The 24,329-nt window shown below is 42.3% G+C and overlaps 1 protein-coding gene across 16 annotated transcripts in view; it reads right to left on the bottom strand.

Annotated features, from left to right (window-relative positions):
* The window catches only part of PTPRM (protein tyrosine phosphatase receptor type M), a 477,367-nt gene that overhangs the window by 327,874 nt on the left and 125,164 nt on the right, over positions 1 to 24,329 (bottom strand). For all 16 annotated transcript variants that reach the window (XM_087707256.1, XM_087707257.1, XM_087707258.1 and 13 more), the window contains exon 2: positions 8,083 to 8,205. In XM_087707256.1, coding sequence (XP_087563382.1) covers positions 8,083 to 8,205 — 123 coding nt within the window. The remainder of the gene's footprint in view (positions 1 to 8,082; positions 8,206 to 24,329) is intronic.

Raw genomic sequence — 24,329 nt, 5'->3', positions numbered from 1 at the left:
AGGACATCCCCCTTGAAACAGTTGCCTAGAAAAACGGCTGGTGACAGCCCCTGTCTCGAAATGGCTGCCTGTCCTGTGCGCCGTCTGAACCTTGGGGGTAAGAATGCTGGAAGGAAGAGGTCCCAGTCTGTGGTTCTGATGCCTGAAAGGGCTGCCTGCAATAGGGAGGAGACCTGTGATCTATCTTATAGGAGACGGAAGGCATCACCTTCCGCCTATCCTTGCTCTCAATTAAGATTGAATTCAAGGATTCCCCGAACAACTTCCCCCTTTTGAAGGGGGCAGAGGCTAGCTTCCACTTGGACCTCATGTCTGCATTCCAACGGCAAAGCCATAAGAGATGGCAGCAGGTAACATTGGGCACCAAGGCCCTAGAAGTGAACTTTGCCACATTAAGCAAAGCATCCGCACTATACTCTTCTGCGGCCACAACCTTATTAACATCCTGGTGCAGCCTGGAATCCCCGGGAGGTAGTCGGGTGAGCTGCTGGCAAAGCCAGGCTATAGAGGCACTGCTAAAAAAAGGAAGGCAATGTGTAACCCTTAATGCTCCACGCCACAGCCTGGTGGGTCTTATGGCAAGCCCTTTCTGCCCTTTTATCTTCCGCCCTAAGGCTCTCCAATAACTCCAAGAGGGAGGATGAATGAGGAAGTAAGGGCTGCCACAGGTGGATCAACAGAAGAATGCTTCAGAAGTATCAACAGAATAAAGCCGTTTGTAATTACCCCCCAGAGTCACCCAGGTACCTGGCTGCACCCACTGGCGCTGCACTACCTCATTAAATAGCTTAGGTGAGGGCACCAAGTCTTATGGTTGAACATTCTCATCAAACAAGCCCCCACTGGGATCAGAAGAATCAGTGATCCCCTGATCAGAAGGATCAGTGATCCCCTGATCAGATGGGGGAGACACCTCCAAACCTTTGCTTTATGCAAAATGGATTTGAATAATGAAGGTTTGAACAACCCTGCAAAGGGCGGCTTGTTAGGAACCAGACTTTCATCTTCCAACAGATCCAGATCCGCTAAGTCCTCCTCCTCTGACACTGAACCTACACTAACAACCAAGGGAAGTGGATCATTTATGTGAATGGGTCTTGTCCTTATACCCCCGAATAGCCTCTTTAGCAGGAGCCACCCCGGCTGAGCGAGGCTCTAGCTGTCGGAACCCCTCAGCTATGCCCTGCAAAATTGCTCTGGCGATAACCTCCTGCATCTCTGCAGACAAAGCGGGTCCCTGATCTTCCACTGGGTGGGTCCCCGCTCTGGTGGCAGCGGAGAAGGAGGAAGGTTCGCGGGCCACTAAAAGAGGAAGGATTCCCTATCCTCAGAGATTTCACAGCCAAAGAGATCTGCACCCTCCTCAGGGGAAAGAGATGGAGACCTGGATCCCCCAAAGGATCTGTCTGGGTAAAGATCCTGGGGATCCCCCCCCCCTACTGGTGGACAAGGGGTGGGGGGTTCCCTGGCTCTCCAGGTCCCTGGCTGGTCCTCACAGTGCACCTGTGCTAGTCATCTTTTGGGCCCCAGCAAACTGCTTGTCTAGGGCCTTCTCACGTCTGATGGCCTTCCTGTCCTGAACTGCAGTCGCTTCCCTGGTGCAGGGGTGCTTTCTAATCCCCTTAATGGTCTCTCTAGCATCACTGCCCGCCTTCTTGTGGTAGGGTCCATCCTGCTGGCTGGAGGGCCCTTCCAGTTCAGGCTCCTCCATAATGGCCTCCTCCTCCATAACCTGTCCAATCCTCTGACAGGCAAACTGGGCAAAAAACTGATGTCGCTGGCCTAAGGGTGGAAGGGCTTAGTGATGGCCCCACTCACCCACCACAACTGGAGAGAAGAAAAAGTGTGTGCTAAACAGTCACGATTCTGCCAGTCGTCTGGAGGAGCCACGAGTCAAATACATTCAAGGTGGGGTTGCAGGCAAGAGGCAGCATGTGGAGGATGGCTGCCGCCAAGGAACTCCAAAAGCTTCTCTGTGGGAGCGATCCTGGAGCTTCTGTCAGCGTTCCAGACAGAGGCAGCAAGCTAGCTTGCCGCTTCGATCAATCGGCCAGAAACAGAGCAGGGAAAAATGCTCCCAAAATGGCCATGCAAATGGCCACGCCCAGCCGGAGCCATGCTGCGCAGCCCAGGGAGCGCCGCCAAACCGCTGTTGAGCCATGCGGGTCACCGATGCTATGGATGATCCCACTGGTGAAAAGAGCTCAGGCTGGAAAACATCTGTGTCGGGCTAAGCCCAAGGAGCCATGCGAGCAGCTAAGAGCCTGAAAACCCGATCCGGAGAAAAAAGGCTGGTGTAAGTAAACCAATAATAATGGGGGAGGAGACGATAGATCTACTCAAAGCTAAAGGAAAGAAATCAATTAATCAATCAATTAGAAAGAATTAATCTTACAAAAGAGCTGAGATACAGTGAAATGCATCCTAATGGGCTGGACTGAATTGAAAAACTGAGACTAAAAGACACCAGGAGGCATGGTCAAGAATTTTAATCCAGTCCTTGGGCAGTGTGACAGAATTTAATCCCATGCTTGGACTCTCTAAGCAGTGCACAGGAGAATGCAAATGACAAACCAAGAGAATGAGCTTGATAATTTTTTCCCATTGAATTTATAAAAAACGCTTGTTAAAGCCTTGAAAAACTTTCTGAAAAGGGACAAAGAAGAAATAAAGAAATCAAATTCTATGCTATTAGAATTAAAGATTAAGATTGATTGAGGTAAAAGGAAGGGGCATAAAATTAATTTATTTGATCAAAATAAAACAAAATAAGTTGTTTTTTTCAGGCTGTTCCCTTTATGGAGTTTCTCCTAATACCAGGACTGAAAGGATAATGTTTAATAGGTAATATAAGGGATGTATGATAAAGAGATAAATGTTTGTAACTTTGGAGGGTGAAGAATTACTAAATTTGTTTATACTTGTAATTAAGATTTAAAGTAAGTTCTTTATTTTTTTCTTTATTTTATTCTTGCTTTTCTCTTTATTTTTCCTTTGATCTTTTACTCTTTCTGTTTTTCTTTAAGTTTAATTTGTAGTAAATGTTATTATATTATAATCAAAATTAATAAAAATTATAGATATACAGAATTGAGATGAGCTGCCTGAGAATTGTAGAAAAACTAATTAAGCCATCCTCCAAAGCTAAATGTATAGTCTTCTTGAAAAGCGCCAGGGGAGGACCACCCACAAAATCTACTCTGCTATTGCACCCACCTTACTTCAAGTAGAATGGTACCTTGTTACATGTCACTATTTCATTCTGGGAGGAGTGAAGAATACTAAGTACTGAACAAACCATGTGACTTATCATGTGACCATTTATTTCAGTCGGAAGGAGTAGCAAGTCACGAGGCAGCTGATTCCTGAAAGTTCACTTATGTGTCAAATACTGGGAGAAAGATGAGTACCAGGACAAGGTTTTTGCTTCAAAACATGTTCAGTACCAAATTTGATACCCTTAGCCTTGAAGAGAAGATAGTTGTCAAGAGTCAACATAATCTACTTAGAAGGAGAAACTGTCCAGAGTCATGTAAATAATCTCCACAATCTTTCCTTCTTCCAGAGAGGTTTTGTCATCCAGCCACTGTAACCAGCCACTATTTTCCTCACAACTCTTTCCTGCTAATCAGCAGGACATCAGCTCATCATAGTGTTCTGCATTGGTCTGCATTTGAGTCTGTGTTGACTTCTGGCAACTACTTCTTCCCAAGGCTGAGGATGTGACCAGCGCACAGTGACATAGGCTTTATGCCTATCTAGAAGCATACTTTTCTAGTTTCTAGCCTGGTATTTTAATCACTACGCATAATTGGGTCTTGTTATCCATTCTTTGTGCATAAGTGTAGAGACATTTAAATTAACAGACCAGACTTCTTGCATTTGTTTTCCATTTATCCATGTATTATATTTCTTTTGGATCATTGCTAAACTGGTAATTTCCCAAACATTTCACTTGGTGCTATATGCTGTCTGTTACTTGCCAATTTGTTAGTCACCAAGTCCCTTTCTTGTATTCTAGTGTAATGCTTCCTGAGCAGGTTAATTAGTCATCATCCAGAAATGTATTTTCTCTCCTTAGTGAGATGATTTCCATCTTTTCAAATAGAATCCCTTTCCAAACGCTTAAACCACTGTTCAAAAATCCAAATTTCTATCACTTGTACCAATGTTGCACCCAGCAATTCATTCTAAAATTTATTTCTCTTGCTGGACTTTTGCCTTCCATTGGAAGCATAACTAAAACATCATCCAAGCTCCTTCACCCTCCTCCTTAAAGCCATGAAATCACTTGGAAGCATGGAGCTCATGTCTTGTAGTATCATTGGTGCTTATATGGATGAGCAGGAAAGGTCTTAACCAGACAGTCTTCAACCTTTATGTCATATCTTGGATTTGGGAACTTGGGGTTCAGTGAACATGCCAAAAATGACATGTGAATGACAAGTGGGAGCTTCTACGTTTCTCAAGAGGGAGCTACTTTTCTTTCATTTTCTTCTTGATCATTGGCAATGGATCTCTTCTATTTGGATCAGGAAACAAACTTCATCTGTAGAGGGTTTTTGTGGAAACTCTTTGGAGGCTAGAGTTGGTTGCCAGGATCTAGGAAAAAGCCTGCTTTGTGCTAGTTTTCTTCTGACAGTGATGTGTTGGCAACTACTTGCCAACTTCATCTTTGATGAAGTTGTAAAATTCCCTCCCTTGCTCAAGAAGTATCCGCACTGCTTAAGATACCTTCAACTTGACAAATGAGGTATATGAATGATACTCTGACCTCCAGTTCACCAATTTTTGGTTTCAGAATTCCCACAAACTTGATGCTTTATATAGACATTTTCTTCTGGGGGAGAGCATAACATCTCTTTTTCAGGTAATTCTCAGAATCTATTTGTGGCAATGATGCTCTTATAAATTACTGGGCAAAGTAGATTTTTTTAACTAAGAACCACTAAGACTGGATTACCGGATGCATCCATCCTCACTCATTAAGTGAGGAAATAGGAGTTTGGTGGGGAAATTTAACTAGGAAGAGAGAAAGTTTAGGAGGGGGAAAGGATACTAAGCAATTTCCAATTGCTACTCTTTGCTCACTACGTGTGATACAGTGGTGGGATTCAGCTAGTTCACATCTATTTGGGAGAACCGGTTGGTAACTTTGTAAGTAGTTCAGAGAACCAATTGTTGGAAGAAATCTCCTTTTGTTTTTTTCCACTTTACAGGGCTAATCCTGTAAGGAAGGCAGGAAGGAAACATTCAGGTGTTCTTTCTAGCCTAATCTTTATTGACCTGCGTACAGAAACTGCCTCTCCGGTTAACCCTTATTACATTGTAACAGCTAAGGCGAAGCGCCCATTGACCTGAGTGACCTTGAGTTGGCCACGCCCACCCAGTTACATGACCACTGAGCCCCACCTATCCAGATGGTCATTGGGGCAGAGAACGGGTTGTTAAATTATTTGAATCCCGCCACTGGTGTGATAGGATTATTATTCCTATTGAGTGAACTGAGGAAGACCTAGCAACCTAGTTCCCTTAAAGTGAGCTTACTCTTGAGCAATCGGGAGAACAAATAGGAGTTTGGCACAAGAGGTGAAAATAATAATGAAAGACAACAACTGAATGGGAAAGATGGAGTTATTCTTAAAAATTACAGAAAGGAAATTTCATACAAAAGTCTGTTTCCAGTTTGATACTAGAAAAAGAAGATATAAAGAAAAGATGGCTCAAATACACAAAAGAAATAATCACTGAGTACTAGATGAAGTAAAATAAACTAAAAGGGCAGATGGAACCCCTTATTAGTTTTGGTTTTTCTATGTCTTTAGTTGTGGTTGTTTGGCAGGATTTCCCATCATGTTCAGCATTTACTGCATATTGCAGTTTTTATCTTGTTTTGTCAGACTGTGTGCTATCCAGACTCGGTGTGGAGTTAACAGTGCCAAAATTGAATAAATACATAAATAAATGAATGCCTAAAATCAATCATAAGGAAGCTTAACTATTTTAAATACACAAAGTTAATGTAAAAATCACTGATGCTTGTAAAAATCAAAGATAATTGAAAAAGTGGCTGTAAAGGATAAAGTATCTACGGTTGGTGCCACAAGAATCAGTTTAGAAGTCAAAGCAGAAACAAAGCAGAAATTTGTTTTTATTTATTTATTTATAAAATGTATATAGCCATCTACTCACTCAGTGACTAGGAGGCTCAGTGACTAGGAGGGTTATAGGGGTAATTGATAATGTTATGTATAGGGAAAAATCACACACACACACACACACACACACACACACCCCTACCTACCTACCTCTGATGACAACACACAGTCAAATAAGCCACTTCATGGGCTCCATTCCATTGTGAGTTTCCCAGGCCTGCTGGCAAAACCAAGTCTTCAGGGCCTTCAGAAATTATTATTCAATCCATGCATTCACACTTTTCTTTGACTTTTTTTAGGCACCAAACCAAAACCTCTAAGCGGAGGATGCAATGACTGGGATAGAAAAGAAAAATCCATCTATGCTAATAATATGGTATTATCTTATGTAACACCTGATCCATTCTGATTGCTCATAATGAAAGTGTACGTCAATTCTCGAATTTGTATATTTCATTTGCCTGAGCTTTGTTTATCACGGAGTGCCAAAGATAGTTTGTGACATTTTCAATTATTTTAAATTTGAAAAATATCATTTCAACTTTCAAAGATGCAGAAACATGACTGCAATATGAAAAGGGATGTTGAAAAATTATGATTTAATTTGTTCAAACCACTAAGTAACACTATAATATTTGTTATGACTTATTTTACTTCTGGTATTACTCATTATCTCTTACTTTACTTATGTATAGATTGTAATGTTCATATATGTAATAAGGAGATCTATCAAATTCAGATTTTTGAATTCTTTTCCATTGACCAATATGATTTTAATTGTTTTTATTGGTTAAGTTGTATAGTTTTAGTAGAGACTAAATTATATATTTTAAATACATCTGTATTGACTATTATTGGAATAGCTAAAAAATACAATGTGTCATTCTTAAATTTGTATTCTACATATTTTACTCTGGTCTATAACTTTGTGTCTAATATCTTTAACTGATAGCTTGCAATATTGATTAAACCTCTAACAATTTATTAAATTGATTTAAATTTATATGCCACTCATCTCATCCATAAGGTGACACTATAATTGAAGCAACCAATCTTTGAAAGACAAACCACAGATTCACATCTGCTGTTTTTACTCTGTTTAATAGATGTCATACTTGTTTACCCTTTTTTTATACAACAGTATAGAAATACATTATTAAATTCAAAAATATTCATCAGTCAAAAAAGAGGTAAAATTATGAGCCTTCTATACTATGAAGTTTTTGTCTCATATATCAAGCCTTTAACTAATTGAAAATTCTGAAGATAATATTGGGGAAATACCAAAAATCTTAGGTTGTAGAAAGGTTTGATTACAAATAAAAGATCCTCAGAATTCTGTAGGAATCTAACAGTACAGTTTGAACTGGCTTATTGCAGCCTACAGATTAATTCTGTAATAGTTATACAACACCAAATCTAGGAAACAACTAGGAAAAATACCTATTACACAAGTGGTTATACTGAATTGTGATTATTCACAAATGTTCCCACAGAATTATAAATATTATCTAGGAGAATAAACTTTGAAGTTTTAATAAATCTTTAAATATCTATAAGAAATGGAATGCTTAATTTTCAAACTATAACACCATGTAAAGTCAGATTTTTTTTATTGGTTTGCTGCTTTCTGATTATTCTTATTTCTGTAGAGTACAATATTCTTTTGATACGACATTACATCTAGAAGACCTGTAACCTGGATCAGACTACATAAGCAATTACCTATGTTTAATTTATATATTTAATGTTACTGCAAGGAGGCAGGTAGTTCCTAATTTGGATACATTTTAAATTCCATTACACAGATATTCCAGTTTTTTAGTATTCCTAAGCAACAACACAACCAAAGGAAGAAAACTTGTTTATGACATTCTTCTATAAATACAGACTTAAAATATTATTTCGGGGGGAAAAAACCTACCTGTGGGCATCCACGGATCTGTTGTGGGCTTTGTGAATGTGTTCACTTGATCCCAGTTAAAATCATCAGCATCAGATTGACTATATCCACATGATGTAAATGGTTCGTCAAATGAACAGCCACCTGGAAAAAAAGGAGAAAAAGGAAGGTTTTAAAAATGAAGTGGGTTTTGTATTTATTCATTTATTTATTTATCTTATTTAAAGCCCTATATACAAACCCATACTCCTTTGTATATTTTTCCCAAAGAACCCACATAAATTGGTTTCTAGGATACTGCAACTGCAGTATTATTGAAGTTGAATTTTAATTATAAATACACTGCAACTTGCTATAAAGTATAAATAAATCAGAAATATAATCCTATAGCTCCATTCATTTCAGGCAGGGCTTCCTACAGGTGTGATATATTACACAATTTTCTATGAACAGATTGATACATATGCAAAGAGTGTCATACATAATGTCTGTCAAGAGAAAGGCCTATTCTGGCATTGAACTGAAAGCTACTGTCAAATTATAGGTAGATCAGTTGCAGTGTTTCAGAAGCCAGTGTGGGAATTTCTTGAGGATAATGTCGCCACATTCCCCAGAATAGCACCAGAATGTTGTAGTCATTACATATATCACATATTCTCAGCCTGGAAATGGGTACATGTGCAATGGATTGAATAATGAACCGAAGGTTGTTCATCAACAGAGTAGGGGTTTTTTGTGTTTACTTACAGGACTCCATAATTAGGAAGGGATTTCTATATCTAAAAGCATAGAAAGGTCATTCACTGATTAGATTTGCAGTTCCACCCCGTATATGAAATCAGCAGTATGATCAGAAAAAACCAGCTAAGAGCAAAGGCATATATTAAATTTAAGATCCAAATCATAAAATAAGGACAATATCTTTCAACATAGAACAGAGGCCCCCAACCCCAAGCCAAGGCACACTACTGGGCTGAGACTTATTCAGAACTGGGATGCATGAACGGCGGCCCAGCACAAACACCCACATACACATGCAGAACTCAACTTCTAAGAACAGTGTGCCGGTGTGCGGGCACCTGGTGCACAGCTCAACTTGCGCAACAAATATGCGGCAGCCAGCAGCTGCCTGGCCTGGTTCTCATTTCCTCATGCCGGGCTGCCAAGCCCCAAAGGTTTGTTTTGCGTAATAATGCATAAGTGTTATTAATTATGTTTATTCATATGCTCAACCATCACTAAGTATAACCCTGCTTGTAATTTCTGATGTCAGACATATCTATTTTTGTTGATATACAAGTGTTTCCTTCTGTTGAAATTTAGATTAGAGTAGATTAAATAACTTTAGAAGCCCAGCAACTGATGCTTTTCAAATATATTGGAACTATCTCAAAATTCTGGGGAGTGGCCACACCAGGAGGTGTGGTCAGGAAAAAAGTTCCTCAGTCCCAGGGCAACCAGACTGAATTAACCCATTGCTTGGACTCTCCCACGGTGCACAGCAAAGTACCCTTCAGGTAAGCCAATGGTCTTTCACTAACTCATGCCTTCCAGATGTGTTGGTCTTCTCATAATCCCAATGGTCTTTTTCCTGTGCACCGCTTGGAGAGGCCAAGCAATGACACATACCCAAGTTATTGTCCATCTGGGCAGGCAGAGGCAGAGTCCTGGGATTTGGTCATAGAGACCACCGCCTGGAGCACTCTCCTGCTGAAAGACGTCTCAGCCGAGGCAAACATGTCCAGTTTATAATTCCTGACAAAGGACGACGGTGAAGACCACGTGGGTGTCCTGCAGATATTGACTATCGAGGCCTGGGTGGCCAAAGCCGCTGAGGTGGCCACGCTCCTTGTAGAATGGGCAGTAATGCATCGAGGCACTACCTTGGACTGGCTCTCATTTGCAGAGGCGATGCAAGCCCGCAGCCCACTGTGGTAGACGAGACCTTCCTGCCCAAGGAAGGAAATGAAGAGGGCCTCTGACCTACGGAACTCTGAGGTGTGGGCGATGTAGACCTTCAGAGCCCTTCTTACGTCCAGTTTCTGCCAGGTGTGCTCGTTAGGATGCAATGGGCGTGAGCATACGTTTGGTAGAATAATTTCCTGCACCCTGTGGAACCAAGTATTGACTTTTGGAATAAAAGCCGGGTCTAGTCACAAAGCAACCCTGTCGGGGTGGATGACACATAGGTCCTGGCAGACAGACAGGGCCGCCAGTTCAGAGATACGATGAGCGGACGTTATGGCAATGAGGAAGGCTGTCTTGAGGGTAAGGTGGCAGAGAGACGTTGTACGAAGAGGCTCAAGAGGTAGAGAGGTGAGCGCCTGTAGAACCACTGACAGCTGCCAGGTGGGGTAGCGGTGGACTGTGGGAGGACGTAGGTTAGAGGTGCCCTTGAGGAAACAGCACACCCTGGGAATCCTGCTGAGGGGCAGGATGGCAACGCCAGACCAGACGGTGGACAGGGCCGCCACCTGATGGCAGAGCGTGTTTGGGGCAAGACCCTTGTTGAGTCCTCCTTGTAGGAAATCCAAGACGTGGAACACAGGGGGCATGACCGGGTCAAGGTGCAAGTCCTCACACCATTTGGCAAAGGTAGTCCAGGAAGAGTCATAAATCCTTGTTGTAGAAGGACGTCTAGCCGCTTGGATGGTGCACACCACCTCTTCCGACAACCCTTTGCCCCTTAGCAGGTCCCCCTCAAGTGCCAGACGGCCAGCTGGACCCACTAGGGTTCCAGATGGACAATGGCCCCCTGGCTGAGGGAGACCTGATCCGGGGGAAACCTCCAGAGGGAACACCGACAGGCTGACAAGCTCGGCGAACGATGATCTCCAGGGCCAATGAGGGGCCACGAGGATCACCTCCGCTCCTTCCGCGATGACCTTGTTGAGAACCTGCAGAAGAAGAGGGAGAGGGAGAAAGGTGTATAGCAGGCCCGGGGGCCAGCTGCACCAAAGAGTGTCCGTCCCCTCTGCCCCTGGTGAGCGGAAGCGGGAGAAGAACCGCTGGAGTTGCGTGTTGTCCTGGTGGCAAAGAGGTCGACTATCGGAGTGCTGAACCTGCGGGATGACTGGTGGAACAGATCAGGGTCCAGCCGCCACTCCGCAGAGTCTATGGTGGTCCTGCTTAACCAGTCCACCTGGGTGTTGTCCACTCCCGAGATGTGGTCGGAGTGGAGGGACACCAGATGGCTTTCTGCCCAGCGGCCCAAGGTCTCCATCTCCCCCATCAGTTTCTTGGATCTGGTGCCGCCCTGGCAATTGTTGTGCGCCTTGGTGTCCACATTGTCCGTCATTAATAGAATGTGACAATGGCAGATGGACTGGTGAAAATGACATAGGGCCAGCCTCATGGCCCGCAGTTCCAGGAAGTTGATGCTGTAGGTTGTCTCTGTCGGGGACCACTTGCCTTCAACCATGAGATGACCCATGTGCGCCCCCCAGCCGGCGAGTCTGGCATCTGTGGTAATTACCAACCGGGCGGGCTCCTTGAAGAGATGGTCTTTGAGAAGCGCAGATGACATCCACCATCGGAGGGACCTCTTCACCGATGGGGGCAAATGCACCCGCATGGGTGAGTTACTCCTGCAGGCTCTCTGGTGGGGCAGGAGAAGCCATTGAAGTGCCCTGGAATGGAGGCGGGCCCAGGGAACGATAGAGATGCAGGAGATCATTTTCACCAACAGCTGCGACAGAAGGACTACTGGAACCTGCCTTGTTTGCATCACCTTGCGGGTCATGGATACTAGGCCCTCTAACCTGTCTTGGGAGAGGAACATCCTGCATAATGAGGTATCTATCACTGCCCCAGGTGGTTGAGTCTGGTGGTAGGAGTAAGGTGGCTCTTCTTCAGATTTAGGGAGAACCCCGTGACTCCTGAGGGTCCTCATGGCGATGCGGAGGTCCCACAAGGCCTGCTGCCTGGACGATGACTGGATGAGGATGTCATCCTGGTAGCATTGCAGCCTTATGGGGCAGCGCCTGAGCTGGGCTGCTACAACCGCCAGGACCTTCATGAAGGTCCTGGGTGCCAACAACAGGCCGAATGGGGGGACCCTGTATTGGAAGTCTCGGATGGAGTAGAAGTGCAGGAACCTCCTGTGCTGAGGGCGGATGGGGATGTGGAGATAGGCCTCTTTTAGGTCGATAGAGGTGAGGAGGTCTCCCTGGTGGATCCCCGCCAGGATGGACTGGAAGGACTGCATCTTGAACCTCCGATAGGCGATGTGCCACCACCCCGAATTCTTGGGTACCAGGAAAAGGATGGAGTAGAACCCCCTCCCCTCCTGGTCGGGGGGCATCTGCTCTATAGCATTTATCTCCAGGAGATGGAGAATCTCCTGGTTCATAAGCTCCCTCTTGAGGGGACAGGAGGGAGTGGGACACTGGATGATATTCCGAGCTGGAGGGGACAGGAATTCCAGGGAGAGGACCTCCCTGACAATTTGGAGGACCCAGGCATCCTCCGTGGTCTGGGCCCAATGGAAGGCAAACAGCTGGAGCCGACCCCCTATGGGCGATGTGTTCAGGCACTCACTTGGACTTGCGGAACGGCCTGTTAGAGGCCCTGCTGCGGTTGTACTTGCGGAACCCAAACTGTTGTCTACTCCTGTCCCAAAAGGGGTATCTGTCCTGAGCTCTATTCCCCGATTGGCCAGATGGTCTGTTGGGGGAAGTAAAGGAGGAAGAAGTGGAGGGCTGAGGAACGAAAGGACTGCCTTCTGGGATAAGGAGCGGACTTGTGGTCCTGCTTCTTGGACAACGACGGCAGAACCTTCCTCTTATCATTTGGCTCAATGAGGAAAGGATTCAGAACCTCCCCAAACAATTTGGAACCCTTGAAGGGGGCAGAATCCAACTTCCATTTATTTTTCTGATCCGCCTGCCAATGGCGACGCCAAATCAAGCGGCGGGATGTAACATTGGACGCCAGGGCCCTTGATGCAAATTTGGTGGCATTAAGGGATGCATCAGCAGCATCCTGGGAAGCCGCAATGATCTTGGTTATATCCTGGCAGAAGTGGTTATATCCCCCGCCGGGAGCTTGGTCAGCAGTTCGCGCAGCCAAATAACGGAGGGCCTATTGAAAAAGGATGCGGAAGAAGACGCCTTAATTGCCCAAGCAGCCGCAAGGTGAGTCTTGTGGCAAGCCTTCTCTGCCTTTTCATCCTCCGCCTTAAGGCCCTCCAAGAGATCTGCGGCGAGGGAGGAATTGGAGGTGAGGGTGGCTATGGGCTGGAAGGACCAGGAGGTCCTCCAGGGCGGGTTCCATAGTGTATGGTTTCTTTTCCGCTCCACTAGGAGAGGACAGGGTGGCCAGCTGGGTCCATTGGTGGAACAACCCAGGGACCGGCACCAGTTCCTGCTGAGGAGTAGGAACATCGAACATGGCCGCGTTAGGGTTGACCGGGGCCGAGTCAGCTGGGGATTGAATAGGCTTGGGTTTGATCCCTACCCTGGTAGCGGCCTTGACCTTATGGAGTATGGATTTAAAGAGAATGCAGGAGTATTGGGGGGAAGGTTCTCGTCCTCTGAGAGCTCCTGTCCTTCCTGGTCAGGATCCTCAAGGGCGGAGGCCTCGCTGACCACTGAAGACTCCAGGGAGGGGTGCCGGACCCGTTTAGCAGGAGGAGGAGCGCCTTGGCTGGGCTGGGAGGGACTGGGAGCCACAGGAGGCTGATCACATTTTTGCATGCCCTCCACAATGCCCTTGACAATGACACCGGCAACCACGGCCTGCATGTGGGCAGAAAGTTCGGGCTCCTGGTCAGACTCAGGTTCCTGAGCCACGGGCTCCTCCAGATGAGAGGGAACAACATCGGGCACATCATCTGGTCTGGAGTCCTCAGGAATGGGGCCCTGCTCGTAGATCCAAGAGGGAGCTGGGGAAACTGGTTCCACCAGCGACCTGTCAGGAGATAGGTCTTGAGACTCTACCTCCTCAGCCATCAAGGCCTGAGGATCTCCCTGTGGGAGGGGAAGGACAAAGGAGTCCCCAGAAGGATGGAACTGGGGGGGCTCCTTAGTCGCCTGGAGCCGGGCCTTTTCAAATTATTTGTCAAGCGCCCGTTGGCGCATTTCAGCGTCCTTGACCTCGGCTGTAGATGGGGCCCTGGGGGGATGTTTGTCCATCGCACCCACATTGTCCCTGCCAGTCCCACCGTCCCTAGTAGAGGGAGTTCCCTTGCTAGGGGCCTGAGAAGGACCTGGTCCAGCATCCAAGTAACCTGATGGGCTGGGCAGCTCCATGGCCAATGACCTCACAAGATGGTATGCAGAACACTGGCAGATGGTTGGAAGGCCAGAGGCTTGACTGGCTATGCTGGAAGGAAAAACAGAAGAAACAGCTCATGAGTAAAGGTGTTGAGAACAAAAATCAATCACAGAATTATACTGACATAACAAAAGTATGGACAGTGTTCACTAGTCATAGTCATAGGAGATAGCAAGGGCCTGCAGCTGAGGCTGCGAGACCCAGCAGGAGATCAGGGAGGATCAGGCCATGGATGGAAAATAATGAAGGCCTGCATGGCAAGGAACGCCCTCCCTGTGCCGGTGCAAAGGCCACAAATGACCCAGGCACCAGCGCCACCTAGAACGCGATGTAGGTGGCCGGGGTCCAGTCGGGTGGCCCCGGACAAGGCCCCCGACCATCCAGCAGCCTCCTGGTGAAGCGTGGTTGAGTGGTATGGCAGTTGCCAAAAGGCGTGAAAATACGTGCCTAAAAATGGCCGCCGCACCAGCGTGGGGCAGAAAGGAGGCGAAAATGGCGACCGCATGTGCAATCTGCAGCCACACACTCGTCCCTGGTGGCTGAGGATGAGAGCAGGCTAGGGAGAAGGAAAAAACTCAACAAAAACAACAAACGGGCCGACGGAGGGAACGCTGGAACGCAGAAGCCTCGCTGCTTGTTGCCGCGCTCTTTAAAAAGCGAGCGGCAGGCCTCCAAAGCCAGCCTGAACGGCATGGCTATGAAGCACCCCCCCCCTACCACCACGCTTACCTCCTGGCCTCCTAGAGAGACAAGCAGCTGGAGAAATGTAACAGCTAGGTAGAGAAAACTAATGAGAAGTAGAAAGGGAGTAGATTAGAGGGGGAAAAAAGGAGATTTTTAGGAGAGTCCAAGCTAAAGGGAGAAATTTAGCTGGAGCTCACAGAGAACAATCCAAACCGGGCAGACTGATGAAAAATTCTGGGGAGTGGCCACACCAGGTGTGGTCAGGAAAAAAGTTCTCAGTCCCAGGGCAATCAGACTGAATTAACCCATTGCTTGCTACTCCAAGCGGTGCACAGGAAAACACAATTCCAGTGTTATAGGCCAGTGCTTCTTAAATTAGCAGACCATTTGTGTGTGTATGTGTGTGTATATGCACACACACATACACACACAGATGTACTCAGAAGCAGTTTAAATATTTTTTAAAAGTTTTGGGCTTTTTGGTCTTCTGCGGGCAAATCTTTCAGAAGTCGATGTGGTTTATGACTGCTACTCCTGAAAGACTGGATTTCAAGAGAAAAAAAAATATTATAGGCAACATTTGAGTATGTATGTATTGCCTGGTGCTCTGGAGTGTTATAAAGTTTAAGAAACATGGATGATGCCACATCTAAAGTATTATGTTTTCTCTTTCATTCTAAATGTTTACCTACAATAACTCACAACAGCTGGTTTTATTCTTAGTTTGTATAGTGATGTTTCATAAATCACATTCAGAATGTTATTTTAAAAATTCTTAATGATTCATACTTTGCATATGCATCATAAGGATATTTTCACCAGATGCTGTAACTTAAATATTCTATTTGTGCTTCAGAAGGCAGATGATCTTTTTTAACTATTCTGTCCTTAAATGCAAATTGAAAAGGACAAAGAAACCATGTGAAAGTAGTACAAGGGAACAGCAAGGGATTACTGTCCCCTTGGTACTACTATTGAATCTCATGAGCAAAAGAAACCCTACTCTTCAAAATTCTAAACCATCTAGATGTAACCCAATGTTGATGTGATATTAAACCTGGTTAAACTACAGTGGCTAAATATATTATTCTAGAGGTTGGTAACTCAAACTCTCATAATTAATTGTTATTCTGACCCAGCATGATGGAAATGTAAACTTATGGTGGCTACCTCTTCCTACAGTTTGAACCCATATAAAACAAATTATCTGCCTAATTAGTATAAATAGTCCTTGACTTATAACCACAATGGACCTAAATTTTTTGGCTGTAAGTTGTTGCAGTTGTTAAGCAGACCATCACTTGATCTGACTCAATTTTTAATCATTTTACAATGGTCATAAAGTGATTCACCATAGTCATTAAGCAAATCCAGCATATCCAATTGGTATATTTTCACTCAGAAACAAAAATCACCAATTGAGCTCATGTGACCATAGATTTATAGATTTTAGAGAACTTTACAGAATTAGCACTTCTTAAGACAATATTAAACACCAACTAAAATAACAAAAGCATAATTTCAAATCAAATTTTTTTTCTAATCTAGTTTTTTTTTAAATTATACTTTTAAAAGACTAATCATTGCAACTTTTATATTAAAAAAATGGGGATGTTTTTCAATTAGCAACTGACAGATCCATCCCTGTTATAAAAGCATTTCCTCTTATTGCTTCCCTCCAGTTATTGGAGCAGGGATCCTTCTTCTGCATGAAACCTGATATGCCTAGAAGCATTGCTTTTTATCATTCCACAGGTGTTAGAAGTCCAAAGGTTGAAGTAATGGTGTAACACAAGCTACTTTGCTATTGCTATTCTTTTAGTTTTAAAACTGCTTTACCAATGCAATACTATTGATTTCTGCTCAAAATAATCAAATGAGAATAAAATATCCCTAGAAGCTTTGGCTAAAAAAGAAAGAAATAAAAAACAAGAGTAACTATAGATTAAGCTTGCGTATTAATATTCCTAATGTGAGAAATATAAACAATGTTATCATATGGAAAACACCCATTTGTCACCCGAGTTTCTAGCATTCATTCAAATATTAACATTTCCCCCTTTAAATATCACCATCTGTTTTCCTTTATTATGAACTTCACAAAAGTCTTACATATGCTCTAGTGTCACAGTCATAGTCACCTTATTTCATACTATGCTAAAAGTCATAATCTTTAGATGTTTCCAGCCAATTGGCAGCCCTGCATTTTCCATCCTAAACACAACTTTCTGAAGAGTGGATGCCATTCTCTCAAAAAAACTGCACCATCCAAAATTCAAACCATGTGTGAGGTGGTTTAAGATGCCTGTTCATTCACTTTTTTGTTGTTGTTCCTGGCAGAAACCATATCCTAGATTTATGGCTTTTATGGACAAAAATTGTGTAGTGTATTAATAATAAAATTTAGAAGCAATAGAGAAATGTTGAAAGGTATCAAAGAAGGCACAATGTTTTACCTTCAGCAGATTCTAGAAAACCAAGTCAGTCCCCATTTCGTTGGGAAATTTTAAAAAATGTATCTTACGTGCCATGCGGGGAAAGGTGACACTAATAAAGCTTGGAATATGCTTATGACAAAATAATACTTATGGCAAATGATCCTCAAGGCTACTCTCCATGGTATACAGCTTCTTATCTACCCCACTGGGACTAGCAATTGAACCCGGTTGGGCCCATTGGTGCTGGATAACATCCAGGAACATCTGGGGGGCTGGGACCAGATCCTGAAGAGGAGTGGTCTCCTTGAAGAGCCCCGCACCAGGATCCTGGGGCTCAATAGTATCTTTATTTCCCTGATCAGTGGAAGGCTTGTCTGCCTGAGCTGGTAGACCCATTTGGGAGGTGGAAACCTTGGCCTTGGTAAAGATAGCTCTAAACATTGAGGGCTTGAATAAGCCGGAGAAGGCAGGCATATCAGGGAGAGGATTTTCATCCTCTGATAGATCAGGAGCGTCCTGCTTGCCTTCGTCCGCCTCGGACACCTCACCGACTCCCGAAGGGGTCGGAAAGGAGGCTCTAGCCAGTGGGTTCTTAGTTCCAGCAGTGAAAGCCCTGCTCGAGTTGTTGGCCTGTCTAGGTAAGTTGATCCCTAACTGTTGGATGCCTTCTGCAATCCCCTGGGAAATCTCACATGTGACTACTTCTTGCATTTCCCTGGATAGCTGCGGCCCTTGGTCTTCAGGAGGGCACAATGCAGGGCCCTGGGTCCAGCCTCAGGTGGAGGCAAGGATTCCTCCTCAATAGTAGAGCAGGCCTCATTCATGGACTCCTCAGCTAGAGAGGAGACAGGGAGACCAGGGTTCATTCGTGGTTCATCGTTCATCGGTCATGGTTTGTTTGTGAGAAGTACTTGGATAAGTGATTTGATTTCTGTAACCCTGATTCAAAGAGACACTTGGAGAAGTGATTTGCTTTCTTTCTGTAAACCTGGTTTTGCTGTAAGAGCTCTTTGTTTTTGCATTCAGTTATCTTTTTGCCAGAGACTTTATTTATGTTTATTTTGGGCTTGCAGCCAGCGTGAGCCAGAACTGATAAAGTTATTTCCTTTTAAGTCTGACTGTCGTCTGTGAACAAGCGAAGAAGGGGGTTCAGAACACCTAACTATGTACAAAAATAATAAAGGCTAACTACACTGACTTGGAGAGTCCAACTTGCTGCTCAAGGACTGGAACTCCCCAAAATACATCTTTTTAGGGCAACTGATTTTTTTAAACTGAACCTCTGAGGGGAGCAAGAGGCGTGGCTACACAAACTTTGATAAAGAGCCGAGGTGGCACAGTGGTTAGGGTGCAGTACTGCAGGCCACTTCAGCTGACTGTTATCTGGAGTTCAGCGGTTCTAATCTCACCGGCTCAAGGTTGACTCAGCCTTCCATCCTTCCGAGGTGGGTGAAATGAGGACACAGACTGTGGGAGCAATATGCTGACTCTGTAAACTGCTTAGAGAGGGCTGAAAGCCCTATGAAGCGGTATATAAGTCTAACAGCTATTGCTATTGCTAACTTTGAACTCAGTCCTTGAGCAGCAAGCTGAAGTTAGCACCTAGGAGAAAGGTCGGCAGTTCAGCGGTTCAAATCCCTAGTGCCGCATAATGGAGTGAGCTCCCATTACTTGTCCCATCTTCTGCCAACCTAGCAGTTAGAAAGCATGTAAAAATGCAAGTAGAAAAATAGGGATCACCTTTGGTGGGAAAGTAACAGTGTTCCGTGCGCCTTTGGCATTTAGTCATGATTGCCACATGACCACGGAGACATCTTTGGACATCGCTGGCTCTTCGGTTTGAAAAGGAGGTGAGCACCACCCCCTAGAGTCAGAAATGACTAGAACATATGTGTGAGGGGAACCTTTACCTGTACATATAAAATAGCGGACAACCCATTTAGGCATTTCTGGGTTACACTGCTTGTTCCTCATGCAGTAGAGATAGTAGAAATCCCTGCAACACAGCTGATATTGGAAGCAATATGGCAGTCCATACACTTTTTTCATTTGTAATGTGATAGATGTCCTTTCAATAACTACCGAAGCCAATTTATTAATAGAATTTTTCGCACAAATGCATAACTTACTCACTTACTTGGCATCTTTTTGTGTATAGATTTTTTTTCAAGCTGCTCTCTCTATAAATTATGCCTTGTTTCTATGTCAAATGTTTTCCAGATATCTTTAGCTCACACAGAAGTGTCTGGCACAACTTTTCACAGTTTCAGTTGTTCCTGCACCTGTGGCAGAACTTCAATGAGGTCTTAAAAATAACATCATAAACAACTTTAAAAACGGGATCTTAGTTACCAATAATCCTTATTTTAACATTCATTATATTCACTTTGATTACAGTGCATTTCAGTGGAAAATTTCAGGCCAAGTATTCCTTACAGATTATTATTGCCATATTGGGAATAAAATCACTTTAAAATGGTTTCGATTAATAAATTCAGCCAGATATACCCTTATGGAACTGGATTTCCAGCTCACTTTAAAAACTTTAGTTTTCTCTCCTTCCCTACCTCCCTCACTTAAAATTTACAATTGAATGTGTTACAGTAATATTCAATTCCACTATTGCAATATTTTTTCACTTCAAAGCATTTCATTGAAATCTATTATGATATTCTATTACAAGGAGACCCAAGACTATGCTAATGTCATTTTTGCCTCTTTCTTCCCATTTTGTTAAGTCTTTGATACAACAGGGATGTTACAATGAGAATCATGTTTTTGTGACTTTATGCTACTATACTGTGTACAAATCACAGCAACCCCACAGAGAATAACAATCACATAGTTACTGCTAGCTCTGTATTTAATCCTAATCCTGAAAAGGAAATTATTTTATTTATGATATAATTTCTATAGTGCTGTACAGTTATATGAAACAGGAATTCCAATTTTATGTAGATATCACTTTTTTTTACGTTTAAATGAAATTTAAGAAATGCATATCATGCCACAGTTCTGGTATTTTTTAAATAGCTTTTTTTAAAAACCTAAAGATTAGTTACAGTATTCTTACAAATATATATTAAGATTCTTTTATTTTATTTCTAAAAATGCTCATGTTATCGATTATAATCATTTATCTTATTTAATTGAGACTATATAAAAATACAGCCCAAATTACATTAGGGAATACATTTTGAGGCAAAAGCCCAAACACAAATCACCACCAAAAGTTCAACTTGGATCACATCAAATTCTATTCTCTTAGAATTAAAAAAAATCAAAATTTCTAAGTGCAATATTTCAAATTCCTAATTGTGTTTATAATGTCTCTCTCCCTCCCTCCCTCCCTCCCTCCCTCCCTCCCCCTCACTCTCCCCCTCCCTCCCTCTCAGGGGAAAGGGAAGGAATCCCTGAACAGGTGCTGGGTGATGTGAATCTGACATCCCGAAGCTAACGAGTAGCATGCTGTTGACCAGCTGGTCGGTGGGGAGGCAATCTCGCAGTCTCCCCAAAAGTAACACATCTCATTGCTTGAAACTTGAAGACTAGTCTGGTCTGCGGGTGGGCAAGTGGGCGGCCCTCTTCCTTAAATCCAGTCCTCCTGCAGCACTGTGCCGACCAGCAGAGTGCTTCTGGAAGCAGGGGAGACAAAAAATAGGGTGCGTGGAGTTGACCCTTGCAAATCTAGATAATTTGAATCTGGACATGTTCTTCTAAGTGGGCTATTTTATACAGATATGTGGCACTCTCAATTTGCTATTATCCAGATGTATGTAAAATCCCATTCTTGTTTAAAAATGCTAAAATGAACTAAGATTTTTCTAAATGCTAATTTAAAGCATTATGTTCAAAAATTGTATCTAATGAAATAGGGAAGAAGCAGAGTATATGAAAAACTCTTTCAGGTAACAAACAAACCAAAATCATTTTAAGTATAAAACAAAGAAAAAACTAACTGTGATCAAAGCTTCATTCTTTTGACAGATTTGATGCCCAAAGTAGAAATAAAGTTGAAACTGCATTTGGTATGAAAGACATGAATATCAAAGCAGTTTATGAGGGACCTTTCTTTTCTAACCAGAATGAAAGTTATATAAAATATTAATAAGCCCAGCTATATGTTGCAATTAATAAGTTGAAATATAGAAGATGGATTAGGCATCTGATGGAAAATATTTTAACATCACATTTTATATACACAAAAGCTTCTATTATTTTTTTAAAAACTTACTATTAGAAATAATAGTCAAGTATTATACTATAGCCTAGAACCAACAACCACTTTTCAACATTTGCTTAGAATTAAATTTAACCCTTGTTAAAAACTAAAGTGAAAACAATTTTATGTTTTTTTAAGTGGAAATGAAATGAAACCTACTATCAAAATATAGTTACCATTACTAAACGATTAAAGACTGACAAAAACAGTGGCATCTTTTAATAATTAATGTACTTATTGAAATACTTCCCTACCCAAGATACATAAAGCTAATTAAAAAAAATGTTTACAATTGCATTAAAGCACAGACGAAAACGCAAGTTAGCAGTAATTGAGCAAGAAGGAAATCACAATTAGATAAATCTTTGAAACAGTGACAGGAATACTGTACTAAAAAGCATGTGTTTATTTCCTTCACCTGACCATTTTATTAGCTTCACAGAGGTTTTTCAAAAAGAAACACTTTTAGGGGCCTTTTAAAACTTAAAAATATCATATCCCCATAATTTAAGGGCCACTTAATGACAGATTATGGCCTAGATTGGGGGAAAAAACGAAAACATGAGGTGACCATTTTAACATGAGTGAAATTAATTTACCTTGATTGTACCATCAAAATAAATACAGAGAAACATGAATTGTAATCATATTATTCAAATAACAATTACTTAACACCAGTAAGCAAATTATTGAAGATAAGTCAGCATCAGCAATTTAAATTGACTCTGCTCTTGAAGACCCAATAGATGTAGGGAAAGGTTTAAAAAAGGGATGAATTTAAAAAGAACTAGTATCACGACTACACTATTCTGGTCCTTAGCCAGTTGGTAGGTAATAGAGAGATAGGAGAGAAAGGCCAGCCAACAAATACCCTTTATTAATGTATTTTTGACATGTGGTACAAACATTTGAATATCATCATCATAAACGAACAGCATTTGTTCAAAAAGTTGGGTAAGTGATTTTGATCCGATCTCCAGATGTCCAAACAATGTATTCATCCACAAAATACTGATTCAACACAAATAGAGAATATGGGTACGATTTCTAATAAATAGTGGCTACAAGTATCCCATTTGCAGATTTTATTACCTGAAATTTTGTAGGTGTTTAATATATGTGTTTTATGCAATTAATAGATAAAGTTTTGAGCAACTACTTCATTGAATACAGCTTTTGTTCAATGATATTCCCTGGAGAAGAAATTCATATGCAGAACAAAATAAAATCACAAATTAGTTGATTACACATACAGAATTTATAGCCATAGATTCTTTACTCATTTTGCCGCCCATGGCATTTTTAATACTTTCTTTTCTTCATGTTTTGTTTTGCTTGAAAAATTATTCATTCTAAGCAGAAAAAGTCAGTTTCTTTTCACTGCCAAAGGCTACTGTAGTTTCAACCGAATTTGCTAACTACAAAACCTGCTATTCAGCTTATCTCCTTTTAGTAACTGCTGTCAGCAGACCAGATTGTCTTTCTCTGCAAACAAACAAAAATCTGCCTCTGCTGCAGATGATAAACAGAAACTTCTGCACCCTTCACTCATCAGGAATTCCCCGGACCATCTGATTATGGTTATGTGATAGGCTTTGGTGCTGCCACCAATCACGTTTCCAAAGCTGACTTCAACAAATGACTATCAAGAAGAAGCCCAAGGATACTTGATTTGCTGTGTTTCTATGGAGATTCTCAGTCATCCAGGTCATGATTGTCCCAAAGGTGCTTTTTCAAGAGACAAGAGGGCTTTCTGGAACGTCCAGTTGCCTCTTGTAAAAGCATCTTTGGGACTGTGTTAAAATACAGAAAAGTCCTTAAAATAATATGCATTAATTTCTAGTCTTTGTTCTGAGCCTTTAATTAAAATAATAAACTCAAGATGGCAAATATTTGTTAATAAAATTAAACTGTCCTTCTTAATGCTGAGAGGACAGAGCCTAAACAAAGCAAAAGCTTTCTAGGATAATCTTATTTATATGCTAGCCCTTCCCAACTCCCTTTTAATATTCATACTACTAAGTGATCAAGTAGAAGGAAATAAGAATACTAATAAAATGTGGCTTATGCTTTCCATTATAGGTTTTTACACAAAATTTTACTATATATCTACAATTACATAGTTATTTTCTCTTACATTTCCATGTAAAATTGTCACCATTTGTGTATAACTTACACATAATAATCAGATTAAATGTCATTTTTTCAATGTTATTTAATATTTTTACATGCAATTCTTTTTCTAGAAGTTTTTAGAGTTGGAAGTAATGATAAAGAGAAATGCTAAAATACTAAGATAGAGAAGTACAACCTATTGATGGGAGGAAGAACTCATTTGTGAATGTAGAGCAACTATGTCAACAAACTGAAAATGATTTTCCCCAAGAATGTGTACTGTGGCTTTTAATTGGTCTGTAGAGTAGGATAAATCATGAGGCATGAATCATTCCTTTTTCAAGACAGAAATTATGTTCCTGGAATGTCCATGGGGGAAACCTTATCTAAAGTTCTTTCCTAAGAATCTATTTAATTGGTAGTGTGCTCCATTGAGTTCAATAAGGCTATCCTCTGAATAATCATGTGCATTGGAAAGAATGCCCTTCAACAGTGCCCAACAAACAGCTTCTTGTTTCACACAAAGCAGATCC

The sequence above is a fragment of the Thamnophis sirtalis genome, unplaced genomic scaffold, assembly GCF_051295495.1.
Source record: "Thamnophis sirtalis isolate CommonGarterSnake01/CBP01778 unplaced genomic scaffold, rThaSir2_p1.2 scaffold_2, whole genome shotgun sequence".
In the NCBI taxonomy this organism is placed as follows: Eukaryota; Metazoa; Chordata; class Lepidosauria; order Squamata; family Natricidae; genus Thamnophis; species Thamnophis sirtalis.
This window is presented reverse-complemented; position numbering and strand designations above follow the sequence as displayed.